The sequence below is a fragment of the Littorina saxatilis genome, linkage group LG17 (genome assembly GCF_037325665.1).
Source record: "Littorina saxatilis isolate snail1 linkage group LG17, US_GU_Lsax_2.0, whole genome shotgun sequence".
NCBI classification, from domain to species: domain Eukaryota; kingdom Metazoa; phylum Mollusca; class Gastropoda; order Littorinimorpha; family Littorinidae; genus Littorina; species Littorina saxatilis.
The window spans coordinates 909,899-919,317 of NC_090261.1; the positions used below are offsets into that span (position 1 = coordinate 909,899).

Genomic DNA, 9,419 nt, shown 5'->3' on the forward strand with positions numbered 1-9,419 from the left:
ATGGGTCAAAGAAGGAATTATCCGTATGAGCGGGACAAGGGAGACAACTCTTTCGTGTAAATGATGTCCCATGGTTGCCAACGTACGCCATTCGGTGCATTTTCGTCGATTAAACAACCAAATTAATGAACTATGCTTAAGTTTGGAGCTCACAACAAATGTTCTTTGGCTTGCTTACATGGACTTGTATCAAAAATAAGTATAGAATGTCACTGGATTCTGAGCTATGAATTTAACACGCTAAAGTTCAAGATTACCGAAACACAGCTGGCACACAGTCTTCATTTAACCCTGAAACTGACCTAAGTTCGTTGTCCCCCGTCATTTAGTTTTCAATCTCATCAAGGATCTATCTCAGTCAGGGCCGGACTAGGCGAAGAGGAGGGGGGGGGTTGCCATTGGTGGCCCAGGGGGATGTCTCCCCTGGCGGCAGGGGCAGATCAGTTCATTTTATGACTGTTTTTTTTCAAAAGTATATTGTGAAGATATGGGTGTGAAGGCGCGAAGCGCCGAGCCGACGGCGCGAAGCGCCTAGCTTGCTAGGGGGGTCCGGGGGCATGCCCCCCCGGAAAATTTTGAAAAAAAGGATGCAAAATAGTGCAATCTGGTGCATTCTGAGGATGATCATTACCAGTTTCAGGCAGCAGATTTTGTCACTGATGAATACCCCAAAAATTGAAACTCAATGTAAAATAAAGAAATGCATACCTCATTCAATATTTTTATTTTTTGGCTGGGGGGGGGGGGGGGGTCCGGAAACCCTAGAACCCACCCCCCCCCCTCCCTTGTTGTGGGGGTCAGGGGGCGAAGCCCCCAGAAGCTGACGGGTAGGTCATATTCTGAGATAGGAAAATGGTCGCTCCTTGCATGAAACGACATAAAATAAGCATTAATAAAAAAAAAATTAAATAAGTAAGGTACATGTTTAGGCTAGGGGGGGGGTTTGCGCAACCCCCATAACCCCCCCGGTAGTCCGGCCCTGTCAGTCACCAGTTTGTCTCCCCTCGACAACGTCCTCAGGCAAGTTTTTTTTGTTTACTGAATGAAAACAATACAATTAAGTAACGTTCAAGAACAGACTGTCCCCCATTTAATTATGTCCCATGAACATGCAAATAAAGTTTACGGAATGAATCGAATTGTCACCGCCATTTTTCAGTCAGTTTGAGCAGAACACACTACCGCCGCGGTTCTCTTTGTCTCAGCCGGTGTAAAGTTTGGCACTTTGTAACAGCTTCCTTGAATCAAGTTTCTTTGAGACGCTAGCTGTTATTGAATTTTAGCTAAAAGTGATCTAATTCACTAATACTAATCTCATAATGAGGAAGACCAGCATTCATCGTATTTACGATGTACGCGACGGACAAGCTGAAACACGCGGGGTCAGTGGACGTCATCTGCGCCAAGTCACTTATGCAGCCAAACTTGCAGTCACCCTTTTGTGCAGGGGGCCAGTCAGTAAATATATTAACCGAAAATGAATGTTAGATAAAGTATACCAGAATAAATTGAAGGGATGAAAAGAGATAGGGAAAGTGTAGTATCCTTGAATGTCATACATTCTATAACGGAAAGTGTTTTTTGTGGGGACTGCCGGGTGTTTTATTTGTTGTCTTTACTTAGTTGTACGAGCCGGAGGATTTGAGGAGAATTGTAATCATGAATCAGTGTGGATCTATTACTTGACGGAATCCCATTTTGAAAGCAAAAGATTATTATTCATCTGATGGACATGTCTGTATTGCAATTGTTTTCTTGCTAAAATATTGACCGAGACCGTGCAACAGGAGTAGGCCTACCGTAGCTAGCATCGTATTAATTATTTGTCACAGTCTTGACTTTGACTTTCCCTTTCCATAAAAGAAGAATGTTAGCGCTTTTGCAATGATGAAAATACAGCTAACGAATTATAGACTGCCAGTGGGTATTCTAAGTACTTGGGTTAGAACTTCATTGACAGATGAGAATGTCTATGGTTCGCGAAATGTTGAGAAAACCAGAAAATAATTGTCAAGGTTTGGAAAGGTTCAGGAAGTCTGTGAATTTCTGACAATCAATGATGTGAGCGGAAAGTCTACACGCCCAAATCGTTAGCTCACACGAAGCAAAGGCATGCATGGCTGTTGAGCAAGTGATCTGTGCTTCCAAACAGTAGGTCCGAGCCAGAGACATAGATGTATCCAATTGACACCAGTGGCGACTCAGTCAGTGTCATATCAGTCCCGGAAACTTGTGCTGAGGATTCTGGTACCACAATATATTTTCAAATACGTATTTCTTTCAATCAATTCAATGGCATTGATGCTCATTGTGTGAACAGTGGTTCTATATAAAGCACGATGCTCGAAAAACTGAGTCAGTCAGAAAGATGCAGAGCCTGGTACATATGCCGACCGGGCCGGGGACTGAACTCAGTCACTGTCCTTTCCACACCGGACACACGGCTCTCACCAATCTTCATACAAATTTCAGCGTACTTTTTACACAGCTAAGAAAAATGCGAAGACGAAGAAAAACAAAAAGTTCAGACAGACAGACAGAACAACAAGTCGCGTAAGGCGAAAATACAACATTTAGTCAAGTAGCTGTCGAACTCACAGAATGAAACTGAACGCAATGCAACGCAGCAAGACCGCATACTCGTAGCATCGTCAGTCACCCGCTCACGGCAAAGACAGTGAAATTGACAAGAAGAGCGGGGTAGCAGTTGCGCTCAGAAGGATAGCACGCTTTTCTGTACCTCTCTTTGTTTTAACTTTCTGAGCGTGTTTTTAATCCAAACATATCATATCTATATGTTTTTGGAATCAGGAACCGACAAGGAATAAGATGTTTTTAAATTGATTTCGAAAATTTAATTTTCATATTAATTTTTATATATTTAATTTTCAGAGCGTGTTTTTAATCCAAATATAACATATTTATATGTTTTTGGAATCAGCAAATGATGGAGAATAAGATGAATGTAAATTTGGAGCGTTTTTAAAAATTTTTTTTTTTTTTACAATTTTCAGATTTTTAATGACCAAAGTCATTAATTAATTTTTAAGCCACCAAGCTGAAATGCAATACCGAAGTCCGGGCTTCGTCGAACATTACTTGACCAAAATTTCAACCAATTTGGTTGAAAAATGAGGGCGTGACAGTGCCACCTCAACTTTCACGAAAAGCCGGATATGACGTCATCAAAGACATTTATCAAAAAAATGAAAAAAACATATGGGGATATCATACCCAGGAACTCTCATGTCAAATTTCATAAAGATCGGTCCAGTAGTTTAGTCTGAATCGCTCTACACACACACACAGACAGACACACACACACACACACACACACACACACACACACACACACACACACACACACGCACATACACCACGACCCTCGTCTCGATTCCCCCCTCTACGTTAAAACATTTAGTCAAAACTTGACTAAATGTAAAAATGAACAAATGCGAAGAGAGAACATTTTGGCCGCAGTCCTATCGTCATGCACGAAACAAAATTGAAGCGGACGGTGCAAGGGAGGTAACTTGAAAAAGGACCAAATGGCTCAGACAAAAAGGTGTTACTTCCCCTACACCAGAGATGACAGCAGAGAGTAGGGTTTAAAATTCATAAAGTAGACAAAACTCACTCATATCTTGTCGTTGATTTAGCCGGATGAATTCATTATGAAATTATAATGCAAGAAAAAGTGCACTTTCTAGGATGTTTATAATCTGCACCAAAATTAGGGAGTAACCTTTGTGATTTGATGAAGATAACCAGATTTTGCAGCAGTGCCCGTTTGTCAATTCCCTGCGTAAAAATCACCCAAGCAAGCCGAGTTTTAACACTCTGCTACAAGAACATCAATGCGGATTTTCTGTAGGTGGAAGTGTGCATGTGCCGGTGTCCCTGGCTCACTGTCACCGATGTGTTGCAGGTTGAACTAGAGAGTACTCGAGGGACAGCCTGAGATTTATCACAGCCACTCTCTCCGTCCAGTCTGACCATCACACAGTTAGAGAGCCATTTCTCTTGTCCACCGCAAGCAGTGATGGTGAGGATGATAACCATGAAATGTTGTAGTTGGTGTTATGTGATAAGTTTTGGTTGGCAGTAAAAGTCTGTTCATGTATGTGAAACAAAGCTGAGACAGAAATCAAACCAACACCAACACAGGGACCTGCTCACAGGGAGACAATTAAATAAACACAGCATCATATGTGGATGGGGTACCTGTTCATGTTTGCCGAAAACGTGCTGAATGCTGTGTCTGTACAGAAAATGCATCGCAGTTGAAAAAAGGCGTCATGAGTGCGACTTGTTCATCCTGGTAGGACGTTTCTGCCTTGCCCCTTCAATCACTTTGTAGTCTGGAGGTCTTGGATGCACACCCACCCACCCACACACACGCACACCCACACACACACACGCATGCACATAATTATGCTCACACACACGCACACAAACACACACACAAACGCATGCACATAATTATGCTCACACACACACGCACACACACACACACACAAACACACACACACAAACACACACACACATAATTATGCTCACACACACACGCACACACACATGCACCGATGCACACACACACACACACACATGCATGCACAGATGCAAACACACACACATCTACATAATGTACCCATTTGATAGAGTTCATAACTTTATTCCATTAGAAAGTTATTTTAATTCACCTTGTTTGTTTTGCATCAGTTCACTTCCTTTAACACTCCCCATGGACTGATGTACAGGACACAAATACTGTGTCATGCTCGGTTCAAACAATGCACTTCGCAATGTCAAAACACAATATAAAGACAGCAACCGCTGCAAATGGCTGTTATCGCACTTGTCACCCATCACTTCTTCGTCTTTTGTGATGCATATTTGTTTTTGAAATAATGCCACTAAACACGCAATGTTCTTGACAAGTGTAGATCAGTTATGGACAAAAAAATTTCCACGCTAATAACAACAACAAATACTCTGTACAACAACAGCAGCACTCATACGCGCTAACACACATATATGACAAGCAATGAAAAGTCTCCCGGCACTAAAGCACTAGGACTTGTGCTTGCTGACCACCTCCTCTATCCTGTCCAGCAGGTCCTCCTTGGTCAAGGTGTAGTTGCTCTCTTTCCACAAGGCGCGCAGGTCGTTGAGTGTCTTGGCGAACACCGGGCCCTTGGGCACGCTCTTGCTGAACAGGTCGTGGCCCGTGATGGGGAACCGGGGGGGCGTCCAGGTCTGGAACTCGGCCAGCAACGCCGCCTCACCTCGGTACTTCAACAGCTCTGAGATCCTGTCCTTGACCTTGGGTTCCCTGGCCACGGTGTCGTTGTGAAGGTCCATGCAGTAGCGGAGAGGGGGGGTGGGGATGGGGTCTGCACGGTGCGTCAGGATGAAGAGAGAGGTCTTCACTTCCTCCTTGGACATCTTCAGACGCTTGTTCAGTGCGTACACCTGTACATGCAAACATTCATCGGGTCAACGTTACCCACATTTAGGGTTAGGGTTGAGGCGCTTGTTCAGTGTGTACACCTGTACATGCAAACATTTATGGGGTCAACGTTACAGACAACAGCTAGTGGTCTATAACAATGTGTTGTAGATTTAGCGGAAAGATAGTTCCCACAGCTGCTATGTCTCTTTTTTCTGTTCTTAAAAACATTTAAAGATATTCAGCTTAAAACAGCTGGCCTCCACATTCCCACATCGTTGGGGAAAAAAAGAAAGCTGGGTCTGAATTTTCTTAAAACTGCATGAATTAAGCAGGTGAGCTTACAGGCGAAGAGAGTAGACACAACTACCAGCAAAACCGCAAGCATGTGAACACAAATGTGCCCGACTACACAGCTTGCGTTGGGCATCAACAGTAACTAACAGGTACACTGTAACATGCCTCACAGAAACAGATTCTATCTTTTTCAAAACTGTTCAGACTGTCCTATTTTGATTTTTTCATTAAAAGGAGTGAGCAGACAAACCCAGGGTCAGAACAGACTCCAGTTAATGCAGAAACACATGTTTTATAGCAGTGTACCTGGTCCTCTGTGTAGAGCAGTGCTGTCATGAAGGCGACAGCTTGTGGAGACAGGGGGCTGGCTGCCTCACACACACGCTCATACTCCTTCTCGTTCACCTTGTCTGGAAGACCTGTGCACACATACATGTTTAGTTTCCTTTCAGCATGCCAATCACTGCCTGTTAGGTATAAATGTGTTAGTTTGAAGGCTGTGCAAACAGATTGTGTACCCAAATTACTGTACAATTTCCTTCATGATATTTTTCTTGATGATGTTAATAATGAGAGAGAGAGAGAGAGAGAGAGAGAGAGAGAGAGAGAGAGAGAGAGAGAGAGAGAGAGAGAGAGAGAGAGAGAGAGAGAGAGAGAGAGAGAGAGAGAGAGAGAGAGAGAGAGAGAGAGAGAGAGAGAGAGAGAGAGAGAGAGAGAGAGAGAGAGAGAGAGAGAGAGAGAGAGAGAGAGAGAGAGAGAGAGAGAGAGAGAGAGAGAGAGAGAGAGAGAGAGAGAGAGAGAGAGAGAGAGAGAGAGAGAGAGAGAGAGAGAGAGAGAGAGAGAGAGAGAGAGAGAGAGAGAGAGAGAGAGAGAGAGAGAGCACATGGGTAAATACTGGATTGAAAACTCTGCTACCAGGTTAAGTTTAAATTGAAAAACATATTTTCAGCAAGAAAAATGATCCTGTGCATTCACATATATATATTCACACAGAGATCCAGTATGCACAGCATTTCATGTGTCCAATTCTCTACACCATGACACATGTATACCAGTGATATTCAGCCAAATAAAGGAAAGCGTACTGACCGAGGTGGGGGCCGATGCCCAGTGAGAGCATGGTGTGCATGATGGGACCGTTGAATCGGCCGCACACGATCTTCCTCACCTCCATCCACAGCCTCTCCCCCGAGATTCCTGCACAACACCAACACTCCAATGTGGCCTAGGTCTAGAATTGCTCTGTCTTGTCACATGTCCACCACCTTTCAAGGCATCTTTGATATCACAGAAATTGCATTTTTGTATACAACTGCTGAAACAGCATGTGCGGCCAGCTTATGCCTTATTTTGTTGTTGTTAATTGTTCTAGTTTCAGGTGGTAGAAGAAAGAATTTCAAGTTTATGAAATGCAAGCTTACCAGCAAAGCAAGTTTAAACACACTCCGTTGTAAAGGGAAATGAACTCCTAAAGCAAGAGAAATAAGGACAGCACAGAGAGAAGAGAAAAAGTAGAACGCAGACAGAGATAGGGGCAAACAAAGAAAGTCATAAAGCAGTTGAACAGTCGACACAGACCTGCCAGTCCACTGACGTTCTCCTTGATGGCTTGCACCACGTCCGCTTCATGGCTGTTCGGGACTTTAGCAATGCGGCCGTAAAACCTGAAAGTTGAGACAGAAAGGATAAGTAAGGTTTTAAAGTTGACAATATCTTGGTTGTTGCTGGGTGTAGGGGAAGCAAAGAATTGTATGCTGAGACAAGCACATTTCCCAATCAATGCAGAACAATCTTTATGGTATATTATAATATATATATATGCAATCTCAAAAGTATGTTTCTGTGATCAATGTTTTTGCCACACCGTTTGCAGGGACACACACACACATTTTCAATTAATTTGCCATTAAGATCAATTTTTGACTGCATGTTTTTACCTGAAGTAGCGCAGGATCCTGAGGTAGTCTTCACAGATTCTCTCTGCCGCACAGCCAACAAAGCGTAACCGTCTGGCTTCCAGGTCTTCTTTGCCGTTAAAATAATCATATAGCGTCCCGTCAAAACCTGAAACAAAAACCTGTGATTGGTCAAAATAAAAAATACATTTCAATGTCTCAAAACAACGCATACACAAAACAAAACATCAGAACATAGATTATACTGATTACACTGTGGTTGTATTTAAAAAATACAGCAAAATATAAGAACAGTTTAGAAAAAACACTGACAGGGCAGGCAGGTATGCACTTGGTTGCATTTGCAAAATAAATAGTGACCATTACCTAGAAACATGGCGTTAATGGTCAAGTCGCGGCGGTTTGCGTCCAGCTGCCAGTCCCGGGTGAACTCCACCTCAGCGTGGCGGCCGTCTGTTACAACGTCAACTCGCAGCGTGGTCACCTCAAAGTTCTCCTGCAACACAACATCGTCTCAACATCTCTGGCAAGAGTTACGTCTGGTGTTCTGTCAGGGTACATGACAGTCAATCAACTCTGATAATCTGATCTTTCATTTTTCTTTGACTTTGTCTTCATGTTCCTGCATTTTTGCTCTGGAAATGTCAAGAAAAATGCCTTTGATCACTGCTATATATATATTATGGTGCATGGATCCATGAAAATCAGACACGTCGATCTCCGCCTATCTATTAACTCTTACTCTGATTAAAAAAAGAGAGCTGCTGTTGAATACTTGCTTTCTACGGAGCAAAATATATTAGCACAGAATGATGAAAACAAAAACTAAATTACCTTGTCATTGAGGCGTGCTGTGATTGTGCCGTGTTTCTCCCCCTTGTTGTTGATCATCCGGATCTCTTCCTCGTCAAACATCTTCTTCATCTGTGCGGGTGTGGCTGTGGTGGCAAAGTCGATGTCGTGGGGAAGCTTGCTCATCAGCAGGTCTCTGACCGCCCCGCCCGCGATGCGCAGCTCAAAGCCATGCTTGTCAAACAGAGACTTGAGTTGTGTCAGCTCTGGTGTAAAGAGCTGGTGGAATTCTGGTGTGTCTAGCTTCATGGTGAACAGCTTGCCACCCCGTCTCACAGCGTAAAACCGGCAGATGTTGGTCTGGATGTTATTCTGGACAAAGAATGCTCGTTGACTATGGAATGTCCACTGGTACACTGACTGAACTATCTTGAAGATCCTCATTGATTATGTTTTGAACATCCCACTGAAACATAAAAAATGATTCCATCATGATCACAGCAAAATATCTAAACACCCAGACAGTCTTTTTTAAAAGAAATAGATTGTTGTTTGACACTACACAGTAATACACACGATGAAAGGTACACACGGGTTTTTTTAAAAGAAATATATTGTTGTCAGACACTTTACACACGACGAAAGGTAGACATAGAATAGAGAAAGTAAAAGTAGAACTTGTTGCTAGACGACCTCAGCTGTGGTATTTGCATTCCTTTGTACCAACTGATCAGTATGGTGGATCTAAATGGTACTGAGGGTCAACACAAATGCAGGAGTAGATCAGCTGTCTTACCGCTTGTATCAAGGAAAATATAGTGTTGAGGACAGTTGCACCACATAAGGCACATTCCATGGCTTCACCACTGAGTCACAGCCATTGCAGAACACTTGCAGCATGGGGTGTTTTACCCAGTTTCAGAATAACCTATTTTATGGACGGATCAAAGTTATTGCATATA

The 9,419-nt window shown here is 43.1% G+C and overlaps 1 protein-coding gene across 1 annotated transcript; it reads right to left on the reverse strand.

The window, feature by feature from the left end:
* Positions 1-4,653: 4,653 nt before the first annotated feature.
* On the reverse strand, positions 4,654-9,386 carry LOC138953089 (CCA tRNA nucleotidyltransferase 1, mitochondrial-like). The gene is made up of 8 exons (XM_070324868.1): positions 9,254-9,386; positions 8,500-8,923; positions 8,032-8,161; positions 7,687-7,813; positions 7,328-7,413; positions 6,839-6,946; positions 6,056-6,168; positions 4,654-5,475 (listed from the first exon to the last, which is right to left on the reverse strand). Exons 2-8 carry the CDS (start codon positions 8,899-8,901, stop codon positions 5,074-5,076), a joined length of 1,368 nt encoding a protein of 455 aa, XP_070180969.1. The 5' UTR covers positions 8,902-8,923; positions 9,254-9,386; the 3' UTR covers positions 4,654-5,073.
* Between the last annotated feature and the right edge of the window lie 33 nt (positions 9,387-9,419).

Excerpts from the sequence above, each read along its gene's own strand:
- LOC138953089 (XM_070324868.1), bottom strand. The coding sequence starts at position 8,901 with ATGAGGATCTTCAAGATAGTTCAGTCAGTGTACCAGTGGACATTCCAT. Across the intron at positions 8,162-8,499 it reads CAGCACGCCTCAATGACAAG|GAGAACTTTGAGGTGACCAC; the intron begins GTAATTTAGTTT and ends GTTGTGTTGCAG. Across the intron at positions 6,947-7,327 it reads GAACGTCAGTGGACTGGCAG|GAATCTCGGGGGAGAGGCTG; the intron begins GTCTGTGTCGAC and ends GGTGTTGTGCAG.